A 13,803-nucleotide genomic window follows, 5' to 3' on the forward strand; every position below is an offset into this window, starting at 1 on the left:
GCCTGGGTGGTCCGCGCTCGCTCAGTTTCTGCCTGGCTGATGAGCAGTCGCCGCGGGGGAAAAGGTGAGTGATTTGACGCGCTCCTTTTCTCGCATGTTTGCCGTGTGTAGCAGTGACCAACGAGTGGTTTGACCGCGCTCATGTTAAGCCTTTTCTCGCATGTTTAGACTTGTTTTGCGGTGAGCAAGCCTTTTGTTCGTGTTGACGCATGTTTACGGATGTGTGGCCAGTGGTTCCCGCCTTGTGTTAGCTGCATAGTGTTGTGAGGTTGTGGTTAGGCCTAAGCGATCGCCCCTGTAAGCCTTTTTCCACGATGTGTACTGTTTTCTCCGTGCTGTTTTAGCAGTAGCGGTTAGACCTTTTCTCTCGCAAGCCTAGACTTGTTTAGCAGTGCTGCCATTTTTACCTGCCGCTAGTATTTTGTTCTCTGTCTTTCTCGTCTAGAGCTATGATGGTGGCGCCATCTGGTGTGATGCCTTGCAACTAAGTGGCCACCTGTCGTCGATCTCTGCAACTGCTGGGTGCCAACTACCAACATGGCGGGCGCTGGTCACTCGGGTGTTGCGGAGCGGCTTCTTCGCCGCAGCATCGTTGATTTTCGAATAAATTGTTTCTCTCCACTCTATTTCTGTATTTTTATTTTATTTTTTGCCTATGTTTTTATTTTTTATGACCACGATTATCCGGAAACGCACAACTGGTCTGGACACGAGATAGACGTTCCCCAATTAGTGTGATGGCTCTCTGGACGGTGCTGATTAATGTGGAGGGTCCCAATTAGCTCTAATTGCTAATTAATGGCGTCCAGACGAAGATGTGCGTTTCCGGATAAACGTGGTCAGTACTTACTACTCTCATGGGCGTTCAGTGCGGCTCTGTCTGCTGCTTCGTTGCCGCTGATACTGACATGTCCGGGGATCCACTGCAATACTACAGTGTGCCATACAATGGTCGCCTTCTTATAAGCTTGTAGGATGTCAAAGACAACAGGACCGAGGGGTCCACGTATCCCCAAGTTGGCCACACACTGGAGCGCGGGTCTCGAGTCTGTAAAGACGACCCAGGACTGGGCTGGACTGGCTGATATTTTTTGCATAGCAAATAGAATGGCGTAAAGCTCGGCACACGTAGACGATGTTCTGTGAGAAAGACGGTGACCACAGGAGGCTGACTGAGATGGAATGACAAATGCCGAGAACGATCCACCCCGAGTAGATGACCCGTCAGTGAAAACTGACGTTGACGCCGTGTAGTTCATCGTTCATCATGCCCAGGGTAAGCTGCTTGGCGACACGCAGGGCTGTATCCCTTTTCCTTCCATGCAGGCCAGGAACAGTTAGGCAGGTTACTGGGCTTGACAGAGACCATGGAGGGGCACTGGGAGCCACTGTCTTCACTACGAAACGCGGGACGCTAGGCTTCGGATGAGTCATCACCGAGCGGACCTTGATGACGTCACGACCAATAAGAAAGGCCCGCAGGGGGCGCAGGAATGCTCTTCTCTCATAGCCTCTCGGAGGTGGTCGCCCCAGAGGGCGCTAGGAGCGCGCATGCGTAGCGGCCGCAGAGCGGCGTTCCAGCCAGTTTCTCGCTGGCTGTCGCAGAGAGCAGTCGCATCGGTTTGCGCTCCTGCTGTGGTGAGCTGATTTGTTGTGTAACTAATGCTTTCGCCAACTTTGTTCCTGCTTTGTTCTTTTTGCGATTTTCGTGCCAGTGCACATCGGGTGCTGGTTGCTGTTGTCCGGGCATCCCCGCCGTTTTCTATCTTCTTCTGCCTTGGGAACGTAGTAGCGCTGGCGTGATTCTTAAGAATTTTGTTGTGAGAATAGTTGAGAAAGTAACCGCTAGGGGGTACAGCTGTGGGGCTTTATACAGGAGAAAAAAACTATTACGAGTCAGTTCTCTGCCTGGCTGTCGGATAGAGCAGCGCTCCTGTTGTGGTGGGATCATTTGTTGTGTAACTAGTTCTATTTTCTTGTTAGCTATTGATGGTTTGCATATTTACTCTTGCTTTCCCAGCCTCTGTATTACGAGTGTTTTTCTCCTTGCATGTCCAGAGCTGTCGTAACTTGCCCAGACATGCCATGATGAAGTCACAGCTGACGTCACAGGATGTCCGGAGCTGGTGGTCATAGCTGCGATGCTTTGCAACCTGCCTCCGTGCTCCGTCGCCCAGCGACAGTCAGCGGCCGTTCCGGACCGCTTTCTTCAAGATGGCGTCGTTGATCTTCAACTAAACTCCTTCTCTCCACTCTATCTCTACCTATTTTTTTATTTTTTATCAGCTCAACTAGCCCACAACTCACACAGTGGTCTGGACACGTCCTAGATGCCCCCAATTAGTGTAATGACTCCCTGAATTATCCTAATTACTATGGGGGGTCCCAAATTTCTCTAATTGCTCATTAATGGCGTCCAGGCCACTGTGTGAGTTGTGGGCCTGTTGAGCTGACTATATACTACTGTCTACATGCATGTCCGTTAGCATCGTTTCTGGGAGTTTGACCTGAAACAAAACAGAGCAGCGTGACATATCCCCTTTTTCTGTATAACGCCGCGTGCACAGGGTTTTCGTGCAGGAAAAAAAAACAGTTTTCACGAGTCGAACTTCCATGGTGACGCCAGGACGAGCGGAGTTATCTTTCTGCAGTGGAGCAGGCTAGATCGTGCTTGTCATGCTGCTAAACCAGCACAATCTTGAAAATAATTGTCTGTATGGCCAGCAAAATATGACTGATTAGCATAGCGCACATGTTTCTCTTTCTTTTTACGATTACAACGCTCAGCACCACTGCTGACACGGTCACGTGAGGTAGGAAGAACATGTTTTTCGAGTGGAAGACGAACTTCTTTTCCCCACCGTAGCAAAATATAAGGTACGCCATTTGTATGCGTGTGTAGAAAATGGGCATGATCTGGTTCTGCATCACATTTACACACATGCATTTCCCGTTCCCTCCTATAGAGGGTCAATAAATTGCAATATGGTCCTAAATTTTCTTTGACAGGTACATGCTGGTGCGTAAATGCCATCCCAACAAAAATACTAAAAATGGCATAATTCGACTTATCACCTTATTGCCCCTTATTTTCATTATCCCCTTCTATCAAACTACAACGCAGATTTCAGACGAGCACAAGAGCAAATTGATGATCAGACGAGCTTGAAAACGACGCAAGTCGCTGGCGCGCATGTGCACACTACAAAGATCACGTGATTCCAAAGATTTCTGCGAGCGCTACCTACTGACCGGCGCGATGCCGCTCGTCGTCCATCCCCTGTACGTTAACGGTGGATCTTTGCAGTACTTTTGAGACAGCTCGAAGCGGGGATGTTCGCAACAGGGATGTTCGCAGCCGATCCTAGAGCGGCGAAGACGTTAGGCTCAAGTATGGACGTTCGTGGTTCCGTTGTGGTTGTGTCGGATACTTATCACTCGGTTTTGCTTGTATCCCTCATATTTGAATTGACTTAAACCTAGTGAAAGTATGTAGTGAGTGTTTTGGCTGGGATATGTGGTGTAGGAGAATTATGGCCCACCTTGACATGTTTGAACATGTTTGTCACGCATCTGCTATGAAAGACGCTGAGCTGATCGAATTTGATCGATAAAAGTATTTTGAGGTGTACATTTCTCTATTCTCTGCGCGGGAAAAGCAATAGCCCGTGGGGCGTCGATGCGTCTGCATGCAGGGTGAGTTGTAGCAGTGCGTGGATTCCACAGGGGTGACACAAACCCGCAATTGTTTTAACTGTCCTCAAGCTGGTGCTTTTGGCAAAACTGCCATCTTGTCCTGGTCGCGATTCATAGAAAACGTCATTTTGAGGTCATGTGACTTTGTTTACATGTCGTTTTGCCGCTTATCGACATATTTCCGTCGTCATAACGACAAGAGATGGACGTATTTTGTCAGCGTAAACCATTTCGTGTTTCATCGGCAACATGGTAGCCCATTTCTTCTTAGTTTAAGTAGATCGCATCGGCTCAGTGAGTCTTCACGCGCGGTCGTCATCACATCTTTGGAAGTCGCCAACAGTGCGAGGCTTTATGTGCAAAACTGTGCGTTTTACTGCGAGAATATGGGATAAAAATAATTGCCGTGCTCGAAAAACATCCAAAACGTTGCGCAGGACAACAACTGCATTGTTTACAAACGGTTTGGCTGCCGATCACCGGCGCCGCCATGTTTAAGGTCACGTGCCCCTTGACCGTTTGCTGTGACGTGCGACCAGGACATGTCCAGGATGCACTGCGTTCGCCCAGCACGCTTTCGTCTACTGAGCAATACAATGGATGCCACCCCTGTGGTGTGGTCGCTAGTGACCGGCGGTGGTGACATGTGGTGCTATGATGCGGTATGTAGAGTACGGTATGTAGAGTCTTATGTCATGAAGGATATGAATGTGTAATATTGCGTATCTTTTCTGACCAAATTATCTTTACTTTTTATTCTTTTCCATTTCTTTATTCAAGGAACCAACGTTCTCTGAGTGAACACAATCAATATTAACAGTTAATTGAAAAGAAAATATTATTCAATGCAATGCGCACTTGCCACACGTTGCGGTGAAACAGCCTCATCATAATCATTAAACTAGAGTTGATTTTACCAGGCGAATACTAAAGGTTATACATGATTGGCCAACCGATACATGACTTGCGCGAATCATAAGAAACCGTCATTCGCTAGAACAGTGTTTTAAAATGCGAACTTTATTTCACTGAGATACATTCATTTAAAACGGTGCTTCCTCAAGCACATCAGTAATTTCACTTCTGTTCTACTTGAGAAAATCACAATTGTGGCATCCCATGCCCGGATCCTTCTCGCACAGTTCCCTCCACGTCACCTTGCCTTCCTCATCTTTGGTGGTTATTTCCTTGTCAGGGTACCATTTCTTCGTAAATGCAGCGTAGAAATTCGGAGGATCGAGGAATTGCCACTTTTTTTCTGTCTCATTTGCTTTAACTTCACACTGTTGCATAGATGACCACCATGAATAGCTTCACATGGAAACATGAAAAGATAAAAGACACGAAGAGACTCTCGGGTTAAATATCTGATCATTTCAAATACACGGTAACCAATATTAATTTGAAGGAAAACTCTTCGTGGAGAAGCAAGATAAATACACGTGACTGTACTCCGAGCCATACCATTGAAGACAATACACCTTCAGAAGCATACTAAAACTCCCGAAACGACCACTATTCAGATCGCTCTGTGTGGTGATTTTTCCTGAATGTTTTCACACAGCTTCTTGCGTTTACTTTGTCTACATGATAAAAGCACAGAAAGGCGTCCACTCCATTCTAAAAGCTAGTCAGAATATCAGAACTATCAGCTTGTCAAAACCGCTCAATAATTGCAGAACCCATCTAGCGAACGTTGTGCATACTGGTCAGCTTAACCAAAACCGCATGCGAAAATAAAACATGGATAACCGACATATTCATGCATCTGGAGCGAGAGCTTACGCCGTGGTCTATCATGAATGGCGCTCGAACAGGATATCATCACGACGACGACTGGCTTGGAATATGCGTCTTTCCAGCTAGTTTGCACAAAACTGGAAGCTTCTGCTAAACTACTCACCTGGTGCAGCTTACTTTGAGAGTGTAAGCAAAGCAAGGAACTCCAAGGGCGTCAAAAAAAGCTTGGCCAAACTGATATGAGTCTGTGGAATTGTCTTCCAACAAGCAGTTGAAGAGCTTTATATCATCCGCGCAGTTGGTTCTGCAACATTCCACATTGCACGATGAACGTATCTCGGTAAAAAAATACTAATGTTCCGTATGTGCTTTTCCAGAATGGCAGTCGAAGTGGAAAACAACATACAGGGTGCATTTCGCTTTTTAACGAGAGGAAACTTTGATGAACAAGTTATGAGAGCGACAGAAATGCCGTGTATTTGTCGCAGAACACGCATCAGCCAAAGACAGAGAGAAAACGGGGCCACCTGATTGCTCTATAAATGTCTCGTGAAATCGTTTATTCTTACTTTTTGCGTCAGTTGTCGCGCAGTACTAAAAAAAAGGCACTTAACTTAACGCACAAGTACTGAGGAATTTGCTCAAAGCGAGACCCCGCACCAAAAATATGTTGAGGTAACGGTGCGACATCATTCCGTGGCTATGATATTTCAGTAAATACAATTCGTTATCCACAAGCGGCACAGATAATTAGAAAAGGAATATCTTCGTTAGATGTGAGTAGGCGCTCCACCACAGAAAAGTAGTCCTACAACACTGGGCTTCACCTCACCGGTATTCCTCGTGTAGGGCTTTCTGTAGGCTTTGCTTTTACCCCTGGCGAATATTTTGGAACGAAATCGCAGATGACTGGTCATCCATGTCGTGCGAAGAAGTTGCAAAGCTCGTGTCCGAAAAACAGCCGGTGGTCCACACGAGAATGCGGGTGACAACACGCAGGGCACAGGAGGTAGGAGAGTGAACCCTCAGAAGATTCGGTTGTGCTTTGAGCTTCCCAGCTCTTTTGGATGTATCGGGAAGACAGTCTGGCGATGTGGTTCCTGTACCACAAGGTGATGCCAAATGGCCCGGTGCCCAGTACACAGACACAGCGCTCTGTCCTATACAGCTATTGGTGGAAAGGAGCACTGAGGCGATCCCCAATGTCCGTTTCTGTTTTTGGATGTAGCGTGTTCAGCGACGAATAAAACCATCTCCTGTGAAAGAACGAAGGGCGCGGGTGACCTGAAGAGCGCGCAAGAGGCCTCTGTTCCGCACAACTTTGAAGAACCCTGGAGAGTGCATTGGAGAATTAGAGAACGTGATAACGTAGCGTGTTCCTATGACATGTGACTCGTAACGTAGATCGGCGCGGCTCAAGCGAGTACACTCCACGTAGCATAATTTGAATTTATTCCACAGTCGGTAATTTGGGTTGGTGTGAACCGTTATTGGAACCGATTACCGAAATTTCTTTAACGGTTCAGTTCTGCTTCAGCTCCAAGATGGCGCCAACAGCTTCGGTTTGCATCAATTCCGGTTCGTTGAATAGTTACGGTTAATTAGGTTTTTCGCCTCACGTTCCGGTTCGGTTCGACTCGCAGTCTCCTCGAGCCTGGTATTCAATTTGTCAAATTTGGAGTACACGTAAGGTGAGTCAGCCTATTTGTGTGGCGGTATACTGCACGTGCGGCAGGGTAGGGCTGCGGATAATTTCGGTCACCTGGTTCTTTTGACGTGCGCCGGAAAACCCTGACACACAGTGCTGGAGGCAATATACCTCAAACGCTCTGGAGGCAATGTACTTCCCCAACACTGCTACCGTCACCGGCCGTCATCGCACCCGCGATCTTAATATCAGCAAGCCAGCACGTTACCGACTTAGCTACCGAGGCCGGCGAGGCTTAGCTACCGAGGCAAATCACTCCGTCCTGTGATTCGCCAAGAGCTCATGCGCGAGCTTACCAAAGCGTCTTTACTTTACCTACCAGAGCGCGCGAACTTTAAATATAATGATAACGTCTTAAATGGCAGATTGGGCCAGTTGGTATATGACAGAGGTTCGTGAAACTTGGACCAAACATATACGAACAGGAGGACGGCACACCACACAGTTCCTGGAGCCGCGTAGTGCCGTCCTCCTGTTCATTTATGCTTGCTCCAAGTTTCACGAAACTCAACGATAACGCTTCCTATGTCAGATTTGAAGATCGGGGCTTGGTGTTTTTAACACATATCTATCCGTTGTAACCTGTATTTTGCGAAAAAAATTAGGGAACTTCGTGAATCACCTTGTAAATTAATGATAAATAAATCAATAAAGGGGAACATTACGTCACGGTCGGTACACCTTCCCTTCTTCCTTTCGGACCTGCATTGCGCGTTCGTTCTGCTGCCCCGAAATAAGAAGAAAAAATCATGTAGTATATGTGGTAATTGCACACAGTGTTTACACTTACACGGTATATGATTTGGGGTTTACCAGTTCTGTATGGTTAGGGTGTGTTTCCGACTCTAATATGTAATCCTTGGCTCTATCATGCTCTTCGCAGCACTTGTCTGTCACATTGGCACTTCCATACTGGTCACCTTCTATGGATATATTTCCAGCGCCGCACCATTTTGTACCTGTCAAGTTTTGATAAGAATGAGTAAGTATGCATAGGGTAGAAAACGGATGCGTATACTTCATATGATCATTATGCACAGAACACGTTTCTATATAATTAAATATTAGTATACGACCAGTCAACGTGTGTGCGTTGGTTCCGGTACTAAATAACCTATATTGCGTCTACACACTAAACTTTTTTACACCCTTTTGAGTGTAAGCTGGGTGTACCATAACTCGCACCCCTTTGAGTGTAAGGTTTGTAGGTGGAATAAAAGACACCTACCTCTCAGGATGTGTTTCACAACACCTTCAAGCTTTTACACTTAAAAGGGGTTGAGTTATTGTACACCCACATTACCTTAGCAAGTGTGCAACATTTACTTAGCGGGTGTGCGGCTTGTTGATCTACACTGGTAATTGGACGATACCCTGATTTAATTTTGGTGTAAATCAGCACCCTTACTCATTGGCGTAACATGTGCGGCTTTGTTTCCATAGTGAGTGTATCATGCATATCAGCCAAAGTAAATTCATAACATGAACATGTAATGCATTGTGTTCTCCCAATATAGCAATTCCGAACTGATGCCATTGGGACCAATATACGATCTGATACACGGATAAGGATATACGCGCTTAAATTTAGAGATCACTTTGAAACATCACATAAATGGGATGACGAACCAAAAGCTCACTTAGGAAGGCATTTTCCTTTCTAAGAGAAGACAGATACTATGAGTATACAGGGTGTCTCAGGAAACGTGTGATTGAATTATAATAAAGGAACTACACCACCTAGAGTCATGTGGTCAACGGCATTTGTTCTTACAGGGTTTTTGCCACCTCCTTATGTGAACGTCGTGTAACGTAAGTTTAATTATGTCAATTTTTGCGAGCTTAATTCGGAAATTTGCAAGGTAAAGGTCACTTTTTACACCACCAATGTGAAGAGCGTGCCTAATTTAGTCAAATTAATGATAATTGACAGGGATATTCGGGAGCTATCCCATCGGAAAAAATAGCCGAACATCATGCTCTACGGAGGTCGCACAGAATAGCGCACGATGAATTTTTGAGCGCAATCTTTGTCAGTCCGACAAAAGAAGGTTAGAAACCCAGCCCTCCCCGACATCGCAGAAAGAGATAAAACAGGCACGGCTTATCATGTCCGACTTTCGCTGGGATAATGCTTTCCCTCTCCCAATTTTAGGAACTTTAACTTTTTCTACTATCACTCTGTGGGCGGGCTTCGGAACCTCCTTTCGTCGCACTGAAAGCGATTGCGCTCAAAAAGTCATCGCGCGCTATGGTCCGGTGCTCCGAAAAGCATGATATTCGGCTATTTTTTCCGATGGGATAGCTCGTGAATATCACTGTGAATTATCATGAATTTGAGTGAATTCGGCACGCTCTTCATATTGGTGGGGTAAAAAAGTGACCTTTACTTGGCAAATTTTCGAGTTCAGTTCGCAAATATTTACATAATTAAACTTGAAGTACATGACATTCACATTAGGAGGTGGCAAAAACCTAATAAGAACAAATGCTGTTGACCGCATGATTCTAGGTGGTGTAGTTTTTTTTATTATAATTCTATGACACGTTTTCTGGGACACCCTGTATACATTGCCTGTCTCGCGAGCGTCTGCAAATTCCATAGCCCTGCTCGCATTCCAGTCAAAACGAAGGGGAGGGATATATTTAATTTGTGGGAACAATACCTTCCATTTGCATCTTATCTTTGGTTGTGTGGCCATCAACCCCAAGCAGCACAATGTACTGAAAGTCGAGTGCAATAGCGGTGGGCGGGTAGGTGGAAAGCCTTGAACGGACTTGTGAAACTAAAGAACATTAATAAGACACATACCGTCCACCCCTATTGCACCTGACGTTCTGTACATTATGCTGCTTGGGACGAGGTCTCGATGACTTCTCCGTGTGTACGCGTGTCTGCGGTGCATTTTGGGGGCGTATCACGGGTAATAAAAGCAGAGCTGCGGTAGCAGTGGGGGCCTTCTTTCTACCATCGTCTGGGAGCGGCTCGGTTCACTGTTTGGGGAGCGGATGCGCGGTGTTGGCCTGTTGTCACGGTGCGTGAATAAATGCGTTGTTGTTTGTGAACTAGATGCCCCTTGGTTTCACCGGCGGTAGTGCGGACAGCGATTCCACGTCATCTGATTATTTCATCCCAGAGTTCTAGGCTGTATTCTCCGAAGCCATCTTCGCGTGGAGCGTGTATTTCTTCCGGTAGGCGAATGGGCAGGGGAATATTGCATGAGAGGGGAGCCTCAGTCAAGCCTCCTCGGCGTTTTGCTTCCCCTTCCAACCGAAAGGAAAATAAATACTAAAAAAAGATAGCCAGAAATTATATTCAAAAAAGGCACTGATGTGAGGAATTGCTTGGTGAATGAACTCACGATCAAGATAGCGTTTGCGTTTCATCTGCTTTTGGTATGCAGCGAAATTAAAACTCAGTGTACACGCCATTCATATTAAAATGCAACATTTTACAATAAGGCAAGACACCCTTAAACAATTACACCTTTATGACACCCTTAGTACACCCTTAACACACCAATGTAGATGTGCACCCAATTCATACCCGTCTATGAGAGGATCAACCTCGAAGGGGTGTAATATGAGTGTGATCTGAGTTTCACTTCATTTCATTGTTTAAAATTTATTATGGTATCTGGTTATTAATATCCCGTTCGTGTTGCAATGAAAATTATGGAAATTGATTTACAAAAAGATGTGATGAGTAAGAAAAAGCGTGTGCTTTCAATGATCGTATGGACAAGGCACACTAGAAAGCTCCCTTCCCTAACTTGATGCTGGTGTTGCGGTTGTCGGCTTTCATCACTCACTTTCTCGCTTGAATCCACTAGTTGATCCTGTTTATTCATTGAAAAAGAAAAGTTTGTGTACAGATTCTGTAGTGTATTCACGTTGCTTGCTTACAAATGATTTGTCTGAATTCAATATTGTTTTGGCTTTGTTTCAGGTATTCACTCGACTGATATTCTATGAGTTGGGAATTATGCATGCATTATGTATTAGTTGTGTCCGCTGATTTCCTTTGAAGAACACTTTTAACTATTTCTCGCTTGCTTAGAAATTGACTGCCTGACATAATTAATGGCTTGTATTTGTTCGAATTGTCCACTCGATTGATATTAGTAAAAATAATCTCTGAGCTGGGAATGCCTCATAGTTCTGAGTTGCAATTCACATATGTTGTTTCTGTGTGGTTCATCTATATAGAACTTTCTGTTGCAAGATAATGCAAAAATTGATGTAATGAAATTTGTTTCTCGTTTGTGATTGAGTATTGTTTCTATCATTGAATAATTTGGACTTTCTCTACATGTTCAATCAAAAATATCGCCTCTGTACAAGCTAAGCCGACTTGTCATACACTTTGACGAAATGCTTCTGTTTCAAGGAAAGAATGTGAAAAGTTAGTGATTCCCGTGAATAATGCCAACATGTCTTTGCTATAGTTGTACAATAATATATACCGCCTTTGTACATTCTAATCTGACCATGAGAGCATCCTGTTTGCTGAAAGAAGGAATAGTGATGTAGCACCAACCCTTGGAGTGATAAAGCATGCGCGGTTGCTTCACTTTGGTTGTACAGATAGAGAAATAAAGTCTCCCGGCTTCGAGAAAAAGAGTGAAAACCGAGAGCCTCTCTCATTGTGACCATGAATATTTTCCGCGTGTTGGATGCCTCCATGAATGTAATGTTTGTACCGTTCGTTAGAATTAAAATTATATAGTGTTCGATTAAACTGATTGATTAGATTGATTCGATTACATAGATAGATGGATCGAAGATGATTTTATGATGGTTCAAATGATAGATTATTTTCCTCTGTTGTTTACGTGTTGGTGAACGTGCAGCTTAGAGTGTTCCTCTGTTCTTAAGCGCTAAGCATGTGCTAGTCACAGTATTAAATTTGTAATGTTTCTCGTTTTGATGGATTGTTTCGCTATTATTTTACTGCCTGTATCTGTTGTTTACGTGTTGGATGATGCGCAGGTTTGGCACTCTATTAATGCTAGCTGTTGATCGTGTTCTTTCTAATTATTTCCTTATGCCTATATTATGCAGTTAATAAGAAATTGGTTAATTGTGTCATGTTGGAATATTCCGTTTAGCTTCCCTATTGTACTCAAAATTACTTACATCTATCGGCACTTGTTAAAATCCCGCTATTACAATGATGGTGGTCATGTCTCAGACTTTTTTATAATAAAACTTGAAAGTTTGATTGTTATCATATTGATTAAGAATGTATTTTTAAATAAAAGTCACGTCCATTTCTCGTTTTGATAGAGCAATGTTTTGCTATTATATTTCATACATGTTGGAGGATGCGTTGGTTTGGTTCTCTATTAGTGCTAGCTATTGATTGTATTGCGTTGACTCAAATTATTTCCGGATGCCTGCACTGTTCACTTTATAAGAAACGTCGGAATATTCAACTTAGTTTCCCTATTGTGCTCGAAATTACTTACATCTATCAGAACTTGTAATTCAAATTAAAAGTCCACTGCTGCAAATATTGGTGCTCACGTGTAGGAATATTAGACTTTTATAACAAAACTTGTAATTTTGATTCTAATCATATTGATTAATAACACCTTCTTCGATAAAATATGCTATTCCATTTTAATTCTGGTTCAGTGAAAACTTGTGTGTATGATTACCGTTAATAAAAAAATATTGTGTTTGATTCTTCGTATGTGATACCTCTTCAATGCTATTGTATCGTACCTGTAATACGTAGGTATACCCTTTTTTACGTGGATTGTATTGTGTTTCTTCTGCTTCAGGTTTTTGGATTTATTTTTCTCCTTCACACATAGTCACAACATAATTATCAGCAGTATTGGCATTAATAAATATTTTTTCACTTGTATTTTTTGTGTATGACTTCTCTTTGCATGTATATGCATTTTTTAAGCGCGCGGACAACCCTCCGCACACGCCCACCACGCGCGGGGGAAAAGTTGGGGAAAAAGTCCGCCCAGACGCGCCTGGACGTTGCTAGTGGCCTGGGGGGCCGTTGCTCTGGGCTAACTCTCATAAGTCATATACGACTGAGGCAGGCCTAAAATATGCAGGACACAGACATGTAAGTATCCAACGCCCCGAAATTAACGAATTCGAGCAGCTCAGGGAAAAGGTGCTGATGCCAGGAATCGGACCTGCGTCTTCTGATTCGACTACCCGAAATCAGAAGGCACGGGTACGATTCCTGGCTCCAGCGCATTTTCCCCTAGTTACTTGAATTCGAGAACAAGTTTCTTTTTTTATATTTTAGTGCCCCTATAAAAACTCATTATTTCATGTTGTTCTACAGATAAAAGTGGGGAACACAAAGACGCACACAAGTTGCCACACAACGATAGGCAGCAGGACTACTTAAGTTGACCTTCTCTGTTCTCCAAATACTGTGAACCTTCGTTAATATGACCTCCGCTGTTCCCGTGGATGTTGGTAACGAAACGAATTGTCATACTAACGAGAAACGCGCCCTCCTGACAGACTGCTTCACAGAACAAACGCCTAAGTAGTCATGTAGTAACTGAAGGATGAAGATGATACCTGGAGCGTGGGAGCGAGCGTCACGGTTTGGGGCACGAACGTAGTTCGGAACGTTGTAATTTTGGTTACCTGAGATTAAACAGTTCAGTACCTGA

General features: G+C 44.2%; 1 protein-coding gene across 1 annotated transcript in view; it reads right to left on the reverse strand.

Annotated features, from left to right (window-relative positions):
* Positions 1-4,697: 4,697 nt before the first annotated feature.
* LOC135373998 (group 3 secretory phospholipase A2-like) overlaps positions 4,698-13,803 on the reverse strand; it is a 50,292-nt gene continuing 41,186 nt past the window's right edge. The window contains exons 5-7 of the mRNA XM_064607020.1: positions 7,935-8,103; positions 5,600-5,740; positions 4,698-5,007 (exon numbers count right to left, since the gene is read on the reverse strand). Coding sequence (XP_064463090.1) covers positions 4,785-5,007; positions 5,600-5,740; positions 7,935-8,103 — 533 coding nt within the window. The 3' untranslated portion in view covers positions 4,698-4,784. The remainder of the gene's footprint in view (positions 5,008-5,599; positions 5,741-7,934; positions 8,104-13,803) is intronic.

Source organism: Ornithodoros turicata, chromosome 1 (assembly GCF_037126465.1).
Source record: "Ornithodoros turicata isolate Travis chromosome 1, ASM3712646v1, whole genome shotgun sequence".
NCBI lineage: Eukaryota > Metazoa > Arthropoda > Arachnida > Ixodida > Argasidae > Ornithodoros > Ornithodoros turicata.